The 23050-nt window shown below is 42.8% G+C and overlaps 1 protein-coding gene across 1 annotated transcript in view; it reads right to left on the reverse strand.

The window, feature by feature from the left end:
- Window positions 1-1843: 1843 nt before the first annotated feature.
- Window positions 1844-23050, reverse strand: part of ALKBH8 (alkB homolog 8, tRNA methyltransferase) — a 70888-nt gene continuing 49681 nt past the window's right edge. The window contains exons 11-13 of the mRNA XM_040976883.1: window positions 20657-20913; window positions 8630-8779; window positions 1844-2724 (exon numbers count right to left, since the gene is read on the reverse strand). Coding sequence (XP_040832817.1) covers window positions 2167-2724; window positions 8630-8779; window positions 20657-20913 — 965 coding nt within the window. The 3' untranslated portion in view covers window positions 1844-2166. The remainder of the gene's footprint in view (window positions 2725-8629; window positions 8780-20656; window positions 20914-23050) is intronic.

A 23050-nucleotide genomic window follows, 5' to 3' on the forward strand; every position in this document is an offset into this window, starting at 1 on the left:
GCCCAGGATCCCATATGGGCGCCGGTTCTATCCAAGCAGCCCTGCTTCCCTTCCAGCTCCCTGCCTGTGGCCCGGGAAAGCAGTCGAGGACGGCCCAAAGCTTTGGGACCCTGCACCCACGTGGGAGACCCGGAAGAGGCTCCTGGCTTCGGACTGGCATAGCATCGGCTGTTGCGCTCACTTGGGGAGTGAATCATTGGACGGAAGATCTTCCTCTCTGTCTCTCCTCTCTGTATATCCGCCTTTCCAATAAGAAAATAATAAAAATAAATCTTTTAAAAAATAGGGAGATCTGTAATCATAAAGGGAAATTCTAACCCATCTGTCTCAGCTGACATTAAGAAGAAAAAAATAATCAGAAGACACATTTGTGGGAGAAATTTGTTTAATTATTTGATGTAGTGACAAAGGAAGAGCTCTTCCATCCACTGGTTCATTCCCCAGATGGCCACCACAGCCAGGACTAAGGGCAAAGACAGGTGCCAGAAAAGATCCTGGCCTTGCACTTGAGTGTCAGGCCCCCAAATCCTTGGGCCATCTTACAAAGTGGATAAAAAGTGGGGAAGTTAGAAATTGAGCCAGCACTCTGATGTGTGGTGTCGACATCACAAATAACGGGTTAACCCACTACAACAGCAGCATCAGCACCAGTGATTTTTATGACAAAATTAGCACATTAGATATAACTCAAATCCTCAAGTTGGCCCAGGTGATATTCTTTGGGAATAACAGTAATAATAGATATGCTATCTATTGGTTCATTTCGCAAATGCCCATAATGGCGAGGGCCAGGCCAGGTCAAAGCTGGCAGGAACTCTTTCCAGGTTTCCTACATGAGCAGCAAGAACCCAGTTACTTTAACCATCACCACTGCCTCTACCATGTCCAGAATATCAGAAAGTAGGAGTTAGAAGTTTGAGCCAAGGCCTGGTGCCGTGGCCTAGAAGCTAAAGTCCTTGCTTTGAATGCACCTGAGATCCTATATGGGCGCTGGTTCTAATCCTGGCAGCTCCACTTCCCATCCAGCTCCCTGCTTGTGGACTGGGAAAGCAGGCGAGGAAGGCCCAAAGCCTTGGGACCCTGCACCTGCATGGTAGACCTGGGGAAGTTTCTAGCTTCTGTATTTGGACTGGCGCAGCACTGGCCGTTGTGGTCACTTGGGGAGTGAATCACCAGATGGAAAACATTCCTCTCTGTCTCTCCTCCTCTCTCTAAATATCTGATTTTGCAATAAAAGTAAACAATAAAATTAAAATAAAAAAGAAGAAGTAGTTTCAGTCACGCATCAAACCCAGGTCCTCTAATACCTGACACCTTAAATGCCATCTTAACCACTAGGCCAAACAAAACTCTGATTGAATAAAACGTTACTGAGCATTTACTCCGTGTCAGGTACGGTGTGGTGCTAAACTGACTATCTATGATTTTATGCAACAGTTAAAATCCCCCAAAATTCCTACTGACTGGACGTATGTTATTAAAATGCTATATAATTACTTCAGGAAGATGCAACAAGATTTCGTTCAATTGGTAACATTGTATAACAAAAGGTTATGCTGCATTCCTGTCCAATAGAACAAAACATTTCACCAGTAACTTCTATTTTTTTTTCATGATTTATTACTTTTTTTATTTGAAAGGTAGATTTACAGAGAGAAAATTAGAGAGAAATCTCCCATTCACTGGTTAACTCCCCAAACGGCTGCAACAGCTGGAGATGGACTGGTCCACAGCTAGGAGCCTGGATCGCTTCTGGGTCTCTCACTTGGGTGCAGTGTCACAATGACTTGGGCCACCTTCCACTGTTTTCCCTGGCTACACTGGCAGGGAAATTGATTGGAAACGGGGCAGCTGGGACTTGAAATGGCACCCATATGGGTTGCCAACACTGTAGGTGGAGGCTTATCCTACTATGATGCAGCACTGCTCCTAACTCCAGGTACTTATTAAAAACCATTCCTGGTTGTAAGGTGAGAAGAGCCCTGCACTTAAAAGGTTAGCCAGGAGCAGCAGACTGAATGTTCCCTAACTACTTCCAAATTTTTTGCAGGTACATTCCGTTGGTAATTTTCTACAAGTTTTCTCCTGCATTAAAAATATAAGTTAGTGTCCTGTTTTGTTTTTTAAAATCTGTATGTTTCTTTATTACTTGCCTTTTTAAACAAATCAGAGCTTTTTTAGAATCACACACCAGTTTCCCTGATCATAGTAGCTTTGCAGAATGCTGACATTACGCAAAGTCCGGCAGGTGGCTTCCAGTTCCCCCTCACAGAACACATGGTAATAACGATGAAACACAGTATGGGCGTCACAGGGTCCCACGGATTCCAATGGCTCCCCGGCTTTGTCTTTACCAGAACGTCCCTTCAGGTGCCAGGGAACCAGAACATCTTGGGAATGAAAAGAGGTCCTGTTGGTATGAACAGGGAGCTTGGAATTAGCCACTTTCCTTGAATGACACTCTCCTTCCTGCATATCCCTGACGGAGGGGACCACAGATGCCACATCTTGATTGCCCACTGTAGGCAGCCGCTCCACAAGTGACCCCTGGACAGATGTGTCACTGTTTTTCTCCTCTTTCCATCCTTGGCTAACTCTGTTTTCTCGGAGATATTTAGATTTTTGCTTATTATATTCCTGTTCCATTGCCCACACATAGATAAGGGCTTTCCCACCAGGTCTCAGGAGTCGAACAAGTTCTTGAAGAGCTGACGCTCTACGTTCCTAATGAAAAATAAAGAAACAAATATAAAAACATGTTGCTGTTAATCAATCCCAACAGAGGAAATGGGAATATACAACTGACTGCAGGGCTGTTTTCAACAAGAATGAACAAAAAGTCTAGCAAATGTCTGTGATGAGGTGAGGCCAGGTTGGAAAGGAGAATTTTGGTTTGTGACCAAGAAAAAAAGTGTTGAGCAAGTAGAGAAAAGAGGGTTTTTATGTCTGCTCATCTTCTCTGTGGGTTTCTCCTTAACTAACTGGCTGGGATACATAAAACTAATCATTTTATACTGAACCGTGAGGACTACTACGAAGCACTTACAGGTTAATCATTTTGTACATGTAATTCTTGTTGTATAAAAGCTTTGTAAACTTAATAAAAAAAAAAAAGGCTTTGTAAACTATCTTACAAAGGTGTCTGCTTAGTGCCTGGACGAAGTATTTGTATTAACTCTCTCCCTGAAAACAACCAGGGAGACTGAATGGACCAGATGGAATAGCTGCTTCAGGGCACTTGTGAGTCATACTAAAGGCAGAGGTGAAGGCGAAGCTCCTGAGAGGAAGGCTTGAACCAAGGTGAGCTCCACGTTTTTCCCTTGAGATCATCTGCTAATCTAACATTGTCAGGAAACAGAAAACATACCCAATTTCAGGTAAATTGTCATGTCAAGGATAAATGTAAAGGTCAACAGTAGCCACTTAAAAAACCAAAAACCAAAAAACAAGGGCCCACCATGGTGGCTTAGTGGCTAAAGTCCTCATCTTGCACGTGTCAGGATCCTATATGGGCACCAGTTCGTATCCTGGTGCCCTGCTTCCCATCCAGCTCCCTGCCTGAGGCCTGGGAAGGCAGTCAAGGATGGCCCAAAGCCTTGGGACCCTGCACCTGCATGGGACACATGGAAGGAGCTCATGGCTCCAGGCTGCTGCCTTCAGACTGGTTCAGCATCAGCAGCTGTAGCCATTTGGGAAGTGAATCTATGGAGAGAAGATCTTCCTCACTGTCTCTCCTCTTCTCTGACTTCCCAATAAAACCAAAGATAATAATTAAAAAAAAAAAAGATTTGTAGAAAAATAACAAAATAGCAAGCTAACAAAAAATCAAAATAAATATAATAAACAAAAAAAATATAATAAATCACATTAATACTATTAGGCTGGCAACCATATAGCTAAGATTTAAACACACACACGCACGAACTCTTAACCTCAGATAATGCCTCCCAACAAAACAACAGATACTGCACTCTACATCTAAATGGGTCACTCAGCATGGCCAAAATACCCAGCAAATAACTTCAAATATGTGTTAACAAAGGAGGAAGCATCTTCTTTAAAAAAACAAATTTCTTTATTTATTATTTGAAAGGCAAATTTACAAACAGGAGAGGTAGAGAGAGAGAAAAGGTCTTCCGTCTGCTTGTTCACTCCCTAAATGCTCATTACAAGCCAGAGCTGAGCTAATCCGAAGCCAGAAGCCAGGAGCCTCTTCCAGGTCTCTCACATGGGTGCAGGATACCAAGATTTGGACCATCCTTCGTGGCTTTCATGGCTATAAGCAGGGAGCTGGACTGGAAGTGGAGCAGCTAGACACAAACCGGTACCCAAGTGGGATCCTGGCACCAGATGGTGGAGGATTAGCTGGTTAAGTCATGGTGCCATCCCCAGGGGGAAGCATCTTCAACAGGAATAATTTATATAATACTGAATTAACTGGAGGAAATTTTGCAAGAATGTCTGGAATTCCGTCTAAGAATTTGGAAATAATGGAAATTTTAACAAAAAATATAAAGTATTTAAAATCTCTTCTAAGGAGTGACTGTTTTATATAAAGTGTTGAAGGTCATTATTGAAATAGTAATTAATGGAGACCAGCATGCTGGCATAGTATGCTGATCATCTACCAGTGGCACCAACATCTCTTATGGGCACCAGCTCATGTCCCAGCTCCACTTATAATCCAGCTTCCTGCTAACGGCCTGGGAAGGCAGTGGAGGATTGGCCAAGTCCTGGAGCCCCTGTACTCAAATGGGAGACCCAGAATAGGCTTCTGCTTCTCAGCTTTAGATTGTCCTAGCTCTGGCCATGGTAGCATTTGGGGAGTGAACCTCCCTCTCTCTAATTCCGACTTTCTTAAATCTTAACCAAAAAAGTAATTAATTGGGTTAGTATTCTGGTGTTGCACTTAAAGATGTTAACTGAAACAATGGCATCCCATGAATGCTGGTTCAAGTCCCTGCCGCTCAACTTCCAATCCAGCTCCCTGCTAATGGCCTGGGAAAGGCAGCAGCAGATGGCTCCAGTGCTTGGAATCCTGCATCCCACTGAGACCCAGATAAAGTTCTTAGCTGGGCTTTGATCTGGCTCCGCCTTCTTGTGGCCATGTCAGGAGTGAACTAGCAGATGAAGTCTCTCTTTCTCTCTCTCCTTCCTTCCCTCCCTCCCTCTCCTCCTCTCTCCTTTTTCCTTAGTTCCCCCTCTCTCTTCTGCTGTAACTATCTTTCAAATAAGTAAATCTTTAAAATATTAACTAATGTTTACTGAACACTCTATGTGTAAGACACTTTGACAAGCATGACGTGCATGCATTATCTCATTGATTCTGACAATCCTTACCATTTTCAATTTATAGATGCAAAACATAACTATTTAGAAATCACTAAGCTTATTTATACAGCTCACAAAGGTAACAAAACTGCAGAGGCAACTGTGTTAGGGAAGAGAATAATATTAGCATCAGAATATAAATAGATTTCAAAAAGAGGAATCTTGAGATCAGTATATAGAAAGAACAATGTGGTCAGGAAGCAAGGATGCATAAGGCAATGGAATAAGTTTATTCATACTTCAGTTATCTTGTCTCCAGAAATTCAAACTAGCCCTGTAAAAACTGTACTGGAGTCTAAGACCAGGCGCAGTGGCCAGGCAGCTAAAGCCCTTGCCTTGAATGCGCTGGGGATCCCACATGGGCATCGGTTCTAATCATGGCAGCCCTACTTCCCAACCAGCTTCCTGCTTGTGGACTGGGAAAGCAATTAAGAATGGCCCAAAGCCTTGGGACCCTGCACCCATGGGGGAAACCTGGAAGAAGTTCCTGGCTCCTGGCATCAGATTGGCACAGCTCTGGTCATTGCAGTCACTTGGGGAGTGAATCAGCAGATGGAAGATCTTCCTCTCTGTCTCTCCTCCTCTCTGTATATCTGACTTAGCAATAAAAATACATAAATCTTTCAAAAAAAAAAACCTGTACTGTAGTCTAGCAGTTATGACACAGCGTGGAACACCCATGTCCCATATCAGAGAGCCTGTGTTTAATCCTGGCTCTCATGTGCACCCCAGCAGCTGCTGATGACCTGGGTAGTTGGGCCCCTGCACCCAGGGTCAAGATCTGAATTTAGTTTCTGGCTCTTAACTTCATCCTGGGCCAGCTCTGAATACTGCAGGCAGTTGGGGAAATGAACCAGAAGGCAGGAAACTCTCCACCACCTTTCAATGCTTCTCAAATGAATAAAATACATACATTAACAATTTACAAAGCAACAGAAAACCACTTCCCCTTATTCAATCTCTGCTTCTATCCTAAATTGTCCTTCACAGTGCCATCAAATGATCCCAAAAGGCATGTGTCTGGTCAAGATACTTTCATATATAAGACCTTTCAATGATGCTCATAGTCCAAACTGCTTGTGGCATTCAACTAGCAGTACATCAGTCTAAACCACCAATCCAATCAGCTGTGCCTCTGCGACTGGTCTGTGAGCTTTGAAAGCACGGTATGAGTAAGTCACCAGGTATTCTCAATTACATGCTTAATATCGGCATGTAACTGATTTCTGATTAATTTTTCATTGTGGTAAAAGACATATAAAATTTGCCATTTTAACCTGTTTTAAAATTGTTTACTGATTTGTTTTAAGAGATGGAGAGACCAAGAAAGAGTGTATTCTCATTCACTGGATCACTCCCCAGATGGCCACAATGGCCAGGCCCAGCACCAGGCAGCCACCAAAGAGAGCACCCAGGACCTCACCGCCATGGACCTCTCCCGTATGGATGCCAGAAAGTGAATGTCACGTTCCAGAGTCCATACCCGAAGGAAATCGGAATCAGGAACGTGGGTCAGGCACAGAACCCAGACACTGGAATGTGGGGTACAGGTGTCTTGTCCAGCAACCTAGCCACTAAACCAAATGCCCACCTTGTTTTAATCATTAAGTGCACAATTCAGTGACATTAACAACACTCTTGCTGTTGCTGTAAGCATCACTTATGTTTCTGATATTTTCCATTCAACTGTACATGACATATTAGCTTATTAGGGTTTTAATTCACATTTATCTAATGATTAGTTCGTGATTTTGAGTATACTTTCTTGTAACCATAAGCCATTCAAATATCTTTCCTGGAAAAATGTCTGTTTTAATCCTCTGTCCATTTAACGGTTTTTTATTTTCTTTTTCTGTTGTCAGTACTATTACATCTTGGTAGTTCTATACATATTTTGAATTCCTTTAACTACATTCTCTCATCCGGTAAGTTGCCTTTTCACGTTATTGAAAGGATTGGGGCACAAAAAGTTCAATTTTGATAAAATATAATTTATCTACTTTTTCTTCTGTTGACTGTGCTTTTGATATCATATCTAAAAAAAAATCACTGCTAAATCCAATACTATGAGGCTTTTCTTCTTACAGTTTTATATTTTAGCTCTTGTAAATTGGTCTCTGACCCATTTTGAATTATTTTTTGTGTATGGTAAAAGATAAGAATACAATTTCATTCCTGCATGTGGTCAATGAACAGTTTTAAAAAATAATGTCAAAATATATGGAGAAAATGGTAGATAATTACAAGCTTTTAGCAAAATGACTATAGGATTCACACAGAGGAGGGGACCCAACCCACATTTGGAATGGTAAAAAACAGGTATGGATATATTGATGTATGTTGTCTTTGACAATCTGAAAATAAAGACAATTGACTGCCACTGAGTTATGGCTGCAGAGACCACTGGTACAGGTACAGACCGCGAGCTTCCTCTGTCTTAAGCTTTTCTGAAGCAAACATGCTTCTGAATGTACTGACGGCTGGTGCCTTTTGCTACTTTACACCGTTTACTGCAGCCCAGCAGAATCTCCTGGGTGACTATTGCAAAAAGTTGGTGATTGAGACACAAGTGCGTAGAGTTTTGGGATTTATTTTTAACTATGTTAGGGTCAGAGAGTCTACCCAAACTATAGGTGACTCACAGAGTTATTGCTTAGCTTAGGGGAGAAACTACTGAAAACCAGGGGGAAACAAAGTTTTTTGTTCTTCAATAACAATGTAAAATATAAAACTCACTTTTTTTTTAATTTTGCTCTATAGCTAAAAAAATATCGCTTCTTGGCCTTTTGGCTAAGATCAAATGCAAAATCTTAATAAGAGTCAGCTCACTATATTAGTTAAATAAGTCAGCAGTTTGGAAAAAAGAACAGAGAAGAAGGAAGAACAGTAAGAAGAAAGTGAGATTCCTGTCAGAGCAGATTACACAGCTGGACTGAGAAATGAACAGGGAGGAGAGACCCACAGTCTAAGGGTCTCCTTACAGGCCTAGAGTGGTCATCATCAAACTCTCTCCTGACCAAAATTTTGCAACTGAGTCTGCAGAAAAGGAATGAGATCTGAGGAAGAGAAGGGTCTAAAGCATACAGCAACAAGAAAAGGAGACTCTCCTCTGGCCTCTGTTTAGGAAAACACCATCCTCACCCAAACTTCGCTGCCTGTGCTCTTTCATGGAGAGGGCAAGTTGTTACAACACAGGAAAATAGAAAAGAAATGTACAGCTCACACAGGCTCCACAATCCTTGAACTTCCCCTTGCTTCTTTGGATTGAAGCTCTTAGGAAAAGAAAGACAATACTTACTGCTGTTGCAAAATGGTGGACTACAGCAATGGAGATGCAGGCATCACATGACTCGCTGCGGATGGGCACTGCCAGTGCATCACACACCAAGGCCTCAAACTGCTTTTCTCTACAGATGTCCACGAGGTGCTGGCTGCGATCACAGCCAATCTACAACAGACCAACAGAATTTCACAGGAGTTTGTTTACATGCCACTGGAAATTAAGCTATGGGTTTATTCCATACCTTACATCATCAGAGAGACTCCATTTTCACTTTGAAATGGTCTGAGACCATGACATTCTCAGTCAGAATATGTAATTATTCAGAGCACCAGTTACCATCTTACCAAATATCAAACAGAACTAGATTAGTGAATGGAAACAAGATGAACAGGAAAAATATAAGAACAATGGAAATGGGAGTTCCAAATTCTCAGCTAATTGGTCAACATTCAGCAGCTAAGTCTCTATGTAACATCACACATTTTAAAAAATGCAAGTTATGGGCTCAGCGTAAAAACTAGTGGCTAAGGTCTTCACCTTACATGCACCAGGATTCCATATGGGAGCTGGTTCGTGCCCTGGCTGCTCCACTTCCCATCCAGCTCTCTGCCTGTGGCCTTGGAGAGCAGTGGGGAATGGCCCAAAGCCTTGGGACCCTGAAGTCATATGGAGAGACTCAGAAAAAGCTCCTACCCCTGGTTTCAGATTGGCTCAGCTCTGGCCATGGTGGCTATTTGGGGAGTGAATCAGAAAATGGAAGATCTTTCTCTCAGTCGCTCCTTCTTTCCAATATAAGTCAATCAATCAATTAAGCAATCAAACTTTTTAAAAAATGGAAGTTATGCTATGAATATGGATAGCCAGTATTTTGGAGGAAGCTACAAAGAAGGGATCTAAGCTATCTCTCATTACTATACATACTATATTGTGATGGCCCAAATAGCAGGAGGGTAAGCAATTATTTGTTTGATGCTTTCCAACATGATTACCTTCACAATCAGAAAATACAATCCCCAAACAACAAACAAGAAAAGTCAGTTACTTCTTTTTTAAAATTACTCCATTTTGTTTCCCACTGAACACCCAACTTCAACAAGTATAAAGGGCAAGGAGGCTATGGGCAGGCATTGGGCCTAGGGATTACCCAATGGTTAATGTTCCTGCTTCTCATATCGGAGTGCCTGGGATCACTTTCAGCTTTCCTCCTGACTCCAGGTTCCTACTTACATAGATCACAGGAAGCAGCAGCGTGGCTCAAGTGACTGGGATCCCACAGCCATATGGGAGACCTGTACTGAGTTCCTGGCTCCCAGCTTTCAGCTGCAGGGATCTGCAGTGAACTAGTACAACTGAGCACTCCCTCTCTTCGTCCCACTCTCTCTCTCTGTCTGCCTTTCAAATATATATTTTAAATAAAGGTTTCATTCAAAATGTGAGTATGTAAAATGCTCTTTGGTTGTATAAACTCCAAGCAGATGAGATCTAAAATGCCTTATGTATCACTCTGGTTCTGTAGGAAAGACAGGAGGAGAAGTGTTCATCTTTCTAGTTTTGTCATTTTTGCATGCATTTTGCTACTTAGTTCTATGAATATCACATACATATACGCACACATATTAAAGTGTATACATATGCATTTAACTATATGTGCACATGTACACTTGGAAATAAATGGAAGAGGCTTAAGAAATATTAAATTGACGTTCTGTGCCCATGCTGAGGACGGCAGGCCCGTGAGGGCCTGGAGGTGCAAGCTCACAGGTGGCCTGGGGGAGGGAACCAGTGGGGGTAGGGAGCAGGAACTTAGGGGCTCACATCCAGGCAGGTGGAACAAACATGGGGATTTCCCCATGTCCTTGATTCAGGGTAGCTGGGGAGAGTAGAGAGGATAGACCTAGATTAGCATGCTGGGCTGGTGTTCTGGTGAACAGGGTTTGGGGAACTTTGAAAAGGCCTGGATCTTGTGTGTGGAGGAGTAAGGTCCCAGGCAAGTACATGTACCAGGAGCTTGGGACCCTAGTAGGTAGACAGAGCTCCAGACCAGCATACTACTCCATCAGAAGACTGGGGGTTGGAAGACCGGGATGGGGAACTCATGTGCTCCCAGGTGCAGCAACCATGGAGTGATCAGGCGCAGGGGAAAGGGAATGTGTGGGACAGAGGACCACTGAGGGAGTATGTTGCAGGTGAGGAATGAATTCTGAGGGACTTCCATCAACAAGGCCACTGTACTTGCAGGTAAGCAAGGGGGCTGAGACCCAGCACTCTGCATGAGGGAAGCTGCAAAACCTTTATGGGTCAGACCAACACACCAGCCCACATGGGACACCTGAGCTGGGCTAGTTAGCATTGGTCACTGCCAACTACCACCCACTGGTGCACACTAAAATTAGAGCTGAGGGCTTACCTGGCAAGGGGGTGGGTAGTGTTAGCCTTGACCATGACACTAATCAGCACAAAAGAGAACCAGGTCTGAGGGCAGATTCTGACAGGAATATATTGGCCCACTCCTATGGAATTACAATTTCTGCTGGTTTGCTTAAGGGCTGGCGTAGTGACAACCTGAGCTAGGCATGACCATGGACCCTCTGACACTCATGGGTGGTGGGGTTGGGAACAGGCTGGGCCAGGCCAGGCTGCAGAACTCACAGACACACCCAAGAATACAGTGTGGGCTGGGCCACAGAACCCACAGGCATACCCAAGAATACAGTGTGGGGAGGGCTGGGCCACAACATCTACCACCAGCTCATACAAAAGACTGAGACAAAGGGGACAGACTAAGCTGTGTGGCACTTGTGAGATCTGGGTCTGGGATTGGGCCTTGGTGGGGGAATTTGGGAAACTCCCCTGGTGCGCTATAGCTCCCACTGGTGAGCATATGATTCAGGCCTGAGTGTTGGTCAGGCTGAGCAAGGCAGCTCCACTTGTCAGCAAGTGTATGAGTTGGTTGAAGGGGGAAGAGATGCCAGGTTGGTATGTGGGTCATGCTGAGCAATGCTATCACACCTACCATTTTGTATGAGCCAGGAATGTGGGCAGACTGGGCAGGGAATAGGCTATAGTATCCACCAGCAAGAACTGGGACTAGGTTCAGGCCCAGTTACAGTACTTGCCAGCAAATGCCGAGGTGAGGTGGGCCAAGCCAGACTGTGTCACAGAACCCAGCAGCATATGCAAGACCCAGAGGCAGTGGCGGGACTGCGAGCCTGATAGGAGGGCTACATAAGTTTTTAAATCTTTGACAAAACATTAAATATGCAATTCTGAAAGTATAGGCAAACATAAAAAAATTCAATCTGTCAATAAAAGGTATAAATAAAACAGTTTCGTTTTTATCCTATCAAACTACCAAAACTATTTAAAACCAAAGCATACCTCATCAGTGTCATTGTGGTAAAAATATATTCTCATACGACACTGATGAAAGTATCAACTGGCTGAATAATTTAAGTTTAATTAGGCAAAACATCTTTTAAATAAGATAGGAAGTTTGCAACTTTTTAACCCAAAATTTTTCTTCCAAAACTTTATTCTAAAAAAGAAAAACTAAAAATATGTAAAAGTTAGTCAGGTTAATGCCAACTTTCTTTTCCTGAATACTCACTATGTTTTAGCCCAGATTCTTTGCATTAGCAAACTTAAACCTCATAATACACTTTTAGTTAGGTATTATTATTATTGTATTAAAAATGAAGGACTTTCATGTCAAAGGAATAAAGCAATTTACTCAAAATTGAACAAAGCAGGAATTCAAAAACTGATCTTTCTCACTCCAAAAACCCATATTCTAACATCTAAACCATTTGTAGCATCTAATTATCTGTTATTTGTGAGAATCACAGCTCTGATTCCACTGAGAGTTGGATTAGGAACATTGAGGGGAGGGTAGAGTAGCCCCACATAAGATGTACTCTGATTACGGACTGAATCAGTATCACTGTGGCATGATCCGTGAGAGTCATGAGGCTCCTTTCCTAAGAAACATTTCAATTTTGAAAACTGAGATATTTATATAAAAGTTTATTGTTACTAGAAAGGATAACTCTCTAAATGTAATTGTGGGTTCTCCCATTATGTTTCCTTTTATACCACCTAGGTTCACATTCCTTTAGCTTCTGTTAACAGGAAGAGAACATCTGTTATTTATCTGGAAAACAAATTTGGACTAAATGTGCTCGGAGATGAGTGCACAAAAGTGTCACTTCAGTGAATGAGCTGGATCAAGTTCTAGAAATGTACATGCCACCTGCTCTTGGTCCTGTTGTGTCACCTATTTTTGGTATTGTTGTTCAGGCAGTAGGTATAAAATTTTTCCTGAAAAAAGTTATCTCTGAAAATAAAACCAATACTTAATGCTATTTACAGAAATGAAGAGCAAGTAAAAAGATCTGAAAAACAAATGGATATTAGTTGGAAAATAAAAACTTCAAGTTGAAGACGAAAGAGGAAGATCGGAAAGGGTTCAGACCTATAAGCACAGATTCACCACATACATTTCTCACAGAAATGAAAAGCAGTTCATAAAGCTATTCTCATGAGAACCTAAGATAGTACAAGAATTGTTCTTTAATTATATATTATAGTAATATAAATACATGTTTAGAATTTTAGCTTCTATACATAAAGACCAAAAATGAATGTCTCAAGTCACCACTCCCTGTTCCATGAATGTGCAGAAATGCATATATTTTATAGCTCACAACTGACTGCTCAAAATTCACTCAAATATCATTGCTTCATTCCAGCTGAAGCCTTTGCAACTTAAAATAGGCAGGCTTTCCTTCTATCATTCAGAATTCCATTTCTGTTTCTAATGAAATTCTTGACTCCAATCAGTCAAGTAGCTCTCACTTACTCATTGAACCAATGCTAGAGGTCAGATAAGGCCATAGACTTTGGGGAACCACAGCCAGTGGAGTGCCATTGACAAAATGAATGTGGATAGGAAAACTAATGTATTCACAATTTTCCAATTTTTACAGATACATACTCTTTTAAAATTAGCTTCAGAATTTAAATTCCAGGAGCCTATTCAACAGAACTCTTTCTTCTCAACTGTAAAAAAAAAAAAAAAAAAAAAAAAGGCCCAGTGCAGTGGCCTAGTGGCTAAAGTCCTCAATTTGAACACGCCCGGGATCCCATATGGGCGCCAGTTCTAATCCCAGCAGCTCCACTTCCCATCCAGCTCCCTGCTTGTGGCCTGGGAAAACAGTTGAGGACGGCCCAAAGCCTTGGGACCCTGCACCCGTGTGGGAGACCTGGAAGAGGCTCCTGGCTTTGGATCAGCATAGCATCGGCCGTTGTGGTCACTTGGGGAGTGAATCATCGGATGGAAGATCTTCCTCTCTGTATATCTGACTTTCCAATAAATAAATAAATCTTTAAAAAAAAAATTGGTGTTCACAACTCTCAGAACAGTCTCAGTGTGGTTGGCTTTGATTCAATTTCACAATCATGAATGATGGCTGACTAGATAAAATCATGGATTATCAATAATGAAAAGCAAAAGCAAGGCCTAACTAAGAAACATTTTTGCACAAGCCTTAAGACCAACATACCAGAAGATATCAATTTGTTTTATACTGTGCTGAGAGATGTGATTGTAACTGACAGACAAAATGGCTACTTCCTCTTCAACACAAACCAGTTTATCAGACTTCATAGTAAAATTTAATTGTAAAGTTGACTACAAATTTTTAATATCCATGTCTTATGAAGAGCTTTGTTTTTTTTAATTATTATTTTATTTTGATGATCTTCACATAGTTGATTAGGGCACAAAGGGTCAAGGGCTGCAGGAAAGTAGGTAAAACTATTGTTTCCACATTCTCTCTTCCTTCCTGCCTTCCTTTTTCTTTCTCTCTCTTCTTTCTTTCTTTATCTCTCTCTTCCTTCCTTCTTTTTCTTTCTCTGTATCTGGGATAAGGGGCAGGGGAGATAAAAGGAGAAATCACAATCAGCCTCCCAACCATCCCAGGGTCCCCAACGTGGGGCATGTTTTGAGGGTACTGCTCAAGCGGTTTTGGTTTTGATAGTTCAACAGTTCTGAATTGCTGCCAATCTCGCCATTCCAAGCATGAAAAAATCTCAACAGAACCATATCCACCAGGTGCACCTGGATATGCTGTCCACTGCTCCATCTGAGCAACTCCATCTCAGCTTTGACACATGATCAGACCATGGAACTTGCACTTTTCTTCATGACTGGGGTTCTCAGATCAACAGTTCGATTGTGGGGCTCCCCAGAGAAACTTCGTCTGAGGTGATCCCAGTCCTGATTCTTGTGTGAATATGCCAGTACAGGGTCCAGCACAGCTCGTCGTCCCAATCAGCTTATGCATATGCTGGTGGTTGCAATTGCTGCGTCAGTTCTGTTTCCAGCCCTGTCTTCTACTTGAACCAATGGGTGTTGTAGTCCAGCCTGATTCTGCCCGTCACATATTTGGCCTTCACCAATCCAGTGGGAGCTGCAGCCTAGTTGGAGTGACCCGCAATAACCCCCACCAGGTCCACCCCCTGCCCTGGTTCCTACGCATGCCAGCATGTACTGTAGGCTTGTTCAGTCTGTCTCACATCTCATTCAGCTCTTGTACATATCAATGGGCATTGAAGCCTAATTCAACCCAACCAGCCCCACTATCCAGCCCACACACATGCTAGTGGATGCTGTTCTGTCCAGCCAGGTCTGCCCCAGTCCTGTTTTTTATGCTCTCCAGTGGGAGTGATAACCCAAGAGGCAGATGCCCACTATTTCCCTCCTGGGCCTATTCCCGGATCATGCACTATCCAGGTGGTTCTGGTATTTAACTTGACAGAATTAGCCTCCTGTGCCAGCATTTGCCAGTTGATGCTGCATTCAAGCCTCACCAACCCATACCCACTCTGATTTATGCATGCACCAGTGGAATAGTCAGCTCAATCTGGCTTTTCCCTGATAATGAAGAGCTTTCTATTAGTTTTTATGTACCTTCTAATGTGCAAATTCAACCTTTTCTCAGTTTTAGTAACTTTCTTCATGTTGGTACAGAGATATCAGGTGTGGGTAAAAGCAATAATTATAAGATAATCAACCTGATATGCAACAATAACCCATGAATATAGACAGTTCTCATTCTCTCTATTTACTCCTTTGTTTCAGCTCTTCTTTCCCAAATCTTGAGTAAGGGAAGCACTGGTCTTTATAGAGCAGTGTTAAGTTTTTACAACATTGTACTACAGTATTGAGAATTCCTTCCTCCAAACACAGAAGGAAAAAAAAGTAGTTCATTGAAAAAGAAATGATGGCTGGGCCTTGGGGTTGGACAGCTTGCAGCTCCCCATAGTGTAGCAGCTGTGGGGGGTGTCCCTGCTGGGCCAGATCTAAGGCTGGACACTCAGACCAAAGACACTGCCGAAAGGCAGTGACTGAATCCTTGGCTTTCTCCAGGCCCAACAGGAATCTTCCCTCAGGGTGAGTATGCCATGAGGGAACCTTGGGAACTGGATTAATATCCTAGCTCCACCCTGCCACCAAAACCTTGCAGCAGGATCTTGGAGGGGCGGGGTCTTGGGGTTGGGGACGGCATGCAGCTCCCCACAGTGTGGTGGCTGTGAGAGTGCCCCTGCTGGGCCAGATCCAAGGCTGGACACTCAGGCCAAAGACACTGCTGAAAGGCAGTGACTGAGTCCTTGGCTTTGGGCGGCCAGTGCACCAAATGGTGCCATGCTCTGCCTGCTGGCCGCCCAGCGGCGAGCTCTGGGGTGTTCAGGATATGAAATTGATGCTTAGGGACACCCATGAATAAGGCCAGGTTGAGTGTAGGTGAGAGATGAGTTCTGGGTGACTCCCAGTAGCATGTAACTTTCATGTAACTTTCGGGCAAGCATGGGGACTAAGACCTGAAGGTTTGGAGGGGAGTGTCCATAAGATCTATTTGGGCCAGACTGATTCACCAGCCAAATTAGGAATCCTGAGATAGGTTGTTAGTATAGAGCATCACTGACTGCCACACACCAGTCCATACCAAAGCTATGGATGGGGCTTGTCTGGCACAGCTAGGCACCATTACTTGACTGGGTGGTAGAAAGGTGGACTGGTCATAATTGGTGGGGTCAAGACACTAACCAGCACATGAGAGAACTTGCTCCGGGGGTAAACTCTGTGGGGTGGGGGAAGTGTGGGCCCAACCCTGTAGAAATACAAGTCCCACAAGTTAGCTCGGGAGCTGGGGTGGTGATGGGCTAAGGTAGGAGTGACCATGGTACCTGCCATCACTTACGGGTAAAGGAACTGATGGCAATCTGGGCAGGTCAAGGCAGCACCACCCAAAGCTGCATCCTAAAATAGGATGTGGGTTGGACCGAGCTGCAACTGGAAGGGGACGGACCAGGCAGAGCCAAGCAAACCTCAACTTACAAAAAGAAAAGGAATCAGGATGGAACACATGTCATTCTGACCTAGGCTCTTACACAAGCTGGTCTGCATGAGGAGAGATACTAGGCCACAGTATCAAAGGCAAAGGCTGAGACAGGTGAGGGGCTAAGCCAACTGGGTCAGAGCAACCACTGGCATGTGCGCAATCTAGGGCTGGGAATAGACTCAGTTGCGGAGCTGCGAGAATACACCGTTGCTGGGTTGGGATTCCCATGGGTTCCCATGGGATGGTGCGGGGGCTGGAGTGGGGGCTGCGTTCTGGTCTGAATATGGCTGCAATCTCCCTAGGAACAAATGTGGACTGGGGCTGGGCGCATCAAGCTGGGCTTGACGCCTTTACCATCTGGTGCTCTGGAGAACCTGGGTAGATGTAGGACAGACTAGGCAGGGTCTATGCCCCTAGCGAGCCATGTGTGAGCAGTGTCTGGGTATGGACAAGCCTTGGCTGGGGTGAAACATCCAACAGTAAGAACTGGAATGGATTGAAGGCCAGCAAGGTTGGCCCATGGCACCACCATTCCATGCAAGACCTGGCACAGGGAGAGGTTTTGGAAGAGGAGCTTAGGAAACTCCTTTGTCGGAACACAGCCCCTACAGGTGAGTGCAAGAACCACAAGAGGGAGCAACCCAGACCAGGCCAGAGAAAGATACCCACTGGCATAAATATGGCAGAGGTGGGGGGCAGACCAGGCTGAATCCGTTCACATCAAGCGCTGGTGAATCCGGGCGCCAGCATAGTGTGGGTCGGGCCAGTTTTGGTTGCAATACATACCAGTGACATTACAGAATGCCAAGGTGAGGTGAGCCGTACCAGATGTGATCGCAGCACCCAAACAGCACACGTGAGAACCAGGGAGGCAAAGACAGCAGGGGAATGTGGGCTCCCCTGCAGGAGAACCACTCCCACTGGAGAGCATGAGTTGGAATTGGGGCAGACCAGACCAGGCAGAACTACAACACCTGAGGGTCTCATGTGAGACAGAGTGGGAAAGGGCCAGTGTGGGTTGATTGTTAGTACTGGTGTAAGCATAGCTCAGAGTGGGTGTGGGTTGATTGGGTTCTGCCACAGCATCATCTGGCAGATGCTGGCATGGGGGGCTAATTCTGTCAAGCAAAACTGCAGAACCACCTGAAGAGTGCATTATCCAGAAGTTGAAGTGGCCTAGTAGGGAGATAGTGGGCACCTCCCTCATGGGTAGCCACTCCCATTAGAGAGCATGAAAACCAGGACGGGGCAGGGGTGGCTAGACAGAAAGGGACCTGCCAGTATGTGTGTGGGCTGGATAGTAGGGTTGGTTGGGTTGAACTAGGCTTCAATGCCCATTGATATATATATGAGAGCTAAATGGGATGTCGGACAGACTGAACAAGTCTGCGGTACATGCTGGCATGCATAGGAACCAGGGTAGGAAGCAGGCCTGGTGGGGGTTATGGGGAGTCGCCCCAACTAGGCTGCAGCTCCCACTGATTTAGGTGTGGGCCGAGTGATAAGTGGGTAAGATCAAGCTGGACTACAACACCCATTGGTTCAAGTAGAAGACAGGACTGGAAACAGAAATGACCCAGCAATTGCAACGACCAGCATGTGCACAAGCTGATTGGGGTGACAGACTGTGCTGGACCCTGTACTGGCAAACTCACACAAGAATCAGGTGTGGGATCATCTCAGATGAAGTTTCTTTGGAGATCCCTCCAACTAAACTGCTGATCTCAGAACCCCAACTATGAAGAGACTATGTCAGCCAGTGGATTCTGAATAGGTTTCAATATACTTGGAATGGCGAGATTGGCAGCAATTCAGAACTGCTGAACTATCGAAACTGCTTGAGCAGGACCCTCAGAGCATGCCCCACATTGGGGACCTGGGATGGGTGGGAGGCTGGTGGGGCTTTTCCCTTTGTTTCTCCTCAAACCCCTGATACAGGGGAAAAAATTATGTTAGTGTGGAAACAATGGTATTACCCATTTTCCTTGACCCTTTGTACCCTAATCAACTAAGTAAGATCATTTAAATAAATAAATAAATACATAAATAAATAAATAAGAAAAAAAGAGAAATGATAACAGTTGAAAACAGACACTATGGAACAAGACAGGATTCAAATCCTGGTCTAGTGTCTGTATCAAGGTTATATAACCTTTATTCTCAGAGTCTTAGTTTCCTCAACAGTGAGATAAAAATAAACAGCACTCACTGTTCCTACTATGAGGAAAAGAACAACGGGTATTGAGTCAGAGGCAAAGGTTCAAATCTCAGTGATCATCCCTAAGTAATACATCAGGGAGGTAAAATGAACATGACCTCTGTGGGTCTTAGCTTCTTCCTTCATAAAAAGAAAACCATAATGAAAAAGCCTGTTTTACTGTTCTTGTACTTCAGACGATTCAGGCAGTGAAAATGGCTTTAAGATAGGGAATCATTATCCAGGATTTACAAAGAGCTTCACAAACTCAACGACAGCAAAACAAACAACCCTGTGAAGAAATGGGTGAGGGAAATTAACAGGCATTTTTCAAAAGAACAAATTTAAATGACTAACAGTATATGAAAAAATGCTCAGGTCTCTTGCTACTAGGGAAATACAAATAAAATCTACTTTGAGATTGTACCTCACTCCAGTGAACTGGTCTACATTTGGAAATCTAATAGCAGCTGCTGGTGTTGATGTGCGGAGAAAGGTAAATTATTCCGCTGTTGGTAGGAATGTAGGCTAGTGCAGCCACTATGGAAGTCAGTACAGAGAATGCTAAGACGACTGGAAATGTATCTCCTCTACGACCCAACAATCCCACTTCTGGGAATATAGCCAAAGGAAGGGAAATCTGCATATGAAAAATGTAACGTGCAACTCTCTCTGCATAACAGCACAATCTACAATAGCAAAGACATGGAAACAACCCAGATGCTGCTTGAAAGAGAAATGGATAAAGAAACTGTGATAGACCTACTCCATGGAATACTACTCAGCCACTAAAAAGAATGAAATTATACCACTTGCAACAAATGGTCTCACCTAGAAATCATTATGCTCACTGAAATAAGCGAATCCCAAAAGAACAAATATTGTATGTTTTTCTCTAACATAAGGCAATCTCCATGCAAAATGCAAGATACAGGTAGACATGTATATACATTTATTCTCATAAGATGAACTGTATAATGGAGACTAGCGTACAGTGAATAGATATATTGCCGTATGCATCTCTACTCTGAATAAAAAGAGGACTCCCAAAGAAACTGTTAAATCTGTCTTGACAAAAGGATAGATTGGTGGAAGGGAGAATCCCTGAGTCTATGGAACCATATTTGAAAAAAAAAATAATAAAACCTTTATTATTTATCCCTACTGATCTATTAAGAGCTTTATAACTGTATGGTAATTTTACTGTTAAAGTAATCTTATTAGAAGTCAATAACAAAATGGAGAAAAAAAATGACAACCAATGACATACTATAAATTTTCAGGGAATTAAAGAATGAGGGGATTTCACTAATTTTTAGTGTATTTGTTGTAACATTTCTGCAATGACTAAAAACAAACAAACAAAAAACAAAGTATCATGAGAAAGAAAAATAATAACCACTGCAAATAAAGTAAAACTAACGTCGGAACAACGTTACTTGCCATATATAATTCCTGATTGATGCCAAGGTATTTTCCATTTCCACATCCAATATCAGCCACTATTGAACCATTTGGCAAAGACTTCAAAAACTGCACGATGTGTGGCCAAGGGGTATGTCTGGTGCTGCTGAAGTGACCGGCAATTTCCTCATATACTCGGTGCACATACTCCTGCTCCAGCTGCGAGGCTTCTTGGTCATTCCCTGGGAATGAGGGAGGACTCTGTTTCCTCTGGCTGTCACAGACCAGGGAGAAACCTAAATTTAAACAAACAAACAAATAAATAAAGCAATTTAAGCCTTTCATTTTATCCAGATTATCACATTTTTAAAGGAAAGCAATGCAAATTTAATTCTTAGAGGAAGACAAGCTCTGATTTGTCAGTTTAAAAAAAAGTTTCTCCTAACAAGTTTACTTCTGTAGGTGAGGGCCTCTAGTCTCACAAAAAAAAGAAGGGGGAAAATCCATTTACAACAAAACATTAAATTCTACAATTAAATTTACAGCAAAACATTCTACAGTTGCTTTACGGTTAAATTTACAGCAAAGCATTAAATTCTACAGTTGCTTTTTCATCTTGAAATTCAGTCTTCATATTCAGAAAAGTTTCTTGATGGATGTATGGAAATTTTTAAAAACCTAATCCGTCCTGGTACATGAAGAAGCTAGAACTTCTAGGGACTTCAGTACTCTCAAAGAATAATATCTTGAAGCAAAGTACCACAAGCACTCACTGAGCAATGTTTTAAGCAGTTTATACGCAATGTTTAAGCCTCACAGCAAGGCTATTATGTAGGTACTACTGCCTTCATTTTACAGATGAAGAAACTGAAGCACATCACACTTAAGATTACATGGAGGGTAAATCACCTAGCAAAGATCTGAACCCAGCCAGGACATTCTAGGACTTTAATTCCCAATGACTACACAGTGTTGCCTCCTTCCCAAGAATGACCAAACTGCAAGAAAACATCAGCAAGTGCAGGTGACAGAGGGAATTTGGGGTAGAATAGCTAAAACTAATCTTGAAGGTGTTCCTGTTCTCTGTGATGTCTAAGTTAATTTCACATTTTAGCCTGGTCTCTGCTATGCTGTAATATTCTCTTGTCTTCTGCCAAAATTTGTAATCCACATCACGTTTTTATGGGTAGAGGTTTAAAGGGAAAAATGGAACAAGTACTACTCTCACAGAATTCATAGATAAGACTAAGGCAATAATTACATCTGAAACAACAGCAAAGAATCAGGCAGCAGAATTTTAGGAATGGACCAAGAATAGCCTTTTCTCTAAACATAATCAGAATAAGATAAGTTCTGAGAAAGACTAAAATTGAGATGAAAGCTTCAAGCTCCAAACAATGGGTAAAGGAATAGTAAATTTTTAAATGGGTATTTAAGAGTAGCTCTTAAAGGCTTGAGGTCTCCAAAAACACAAACAAAAACCTGTGCAGAAGCAGATGATTACATAATACTAGTTAAACTACAACTACTATGATATGCATTACAAGGATCTCAAACTTGTTTTAGTAAAATTTTATTCTTCATCTAAGTTGGATAAGAAGAAGAACAATCCATTTTCAAACAAATGAAAAATTTTAATCAGAAGTATGTAAAAATTATCTTAAACTTAAGGAGAAAAAAAAAAACCCTTACTAATTCTCAGGTAGATTCAAATTAACACCAAAAGATATCACCCCATACTTGTTAGTGTGGCTATTATCAAAAGGAGAAAAGATAGTAAGTGTTGCTGTGTAGTTGGAGGTACAAGGCTGGCGGGGGTTTACTCTTAACAACAGCAGTGTTAAAACGTTGTCAAGGATAAATAGTAAATTAGTGTCTAGAGGTGAGACTAGTTGAGCATATAATAGCAGTAGGAGTACAAGAGTGCTGAGCAGTGACAAGGCAGGCTTTCAACTGTTACCATAACCGCTATATTTGGCTTCTGTAATCATTGCTTGGCTTTGCTGCCGATGCCATGATAGACCCAAGGTCAGAGACTAGACCTAAGTTTCACTTCACTCCAACATCTCATTTTCCTCAGAGTGATGGAGTGAGCAGTGGGGAACAGCTTTGGGAATTGGGCCAATCATGGGCATCCGCACGATCGCGAGTGACACGACTAAGCTAATTACTGCTTGCTGGAGATGTGTTGTATGTGACTAAGAGGGGATAAAAATGGTCTGTAAGAGACAGGCAGGGTCTTTGTCAAGACTCCACTGCATTGGTTGAGACTTGGACCCCAGCTTCAGCTAGCAATAAAGTTTCTTTGCTTTTGCATCGTTATGTGTAGAACTTATCTGTCTGTGATTTGGGGGGTCTTTTGGACCTAACATTGGCATAGATGTAGAGAAAAGGGAGCCTTGGAACACTGCTGGTAAAACCATAAATTAGTAT

This window comes from Ochotona curzoniae, unplaced genomic scaffold, assembly GCF_017591425.1.
Source record: "Ochotona curzoniae isolate NIBS_2020 unplaced genomic scaffold, NIBS_Ocur_1.0 contig_2723, whole genome shotgun sequence".
NCBI lineage: Eukaryota > Metazoa > Chordata > Mammalia > Lagomorpha > Ochotonidae > Ochotona > Ochotona curzoniae.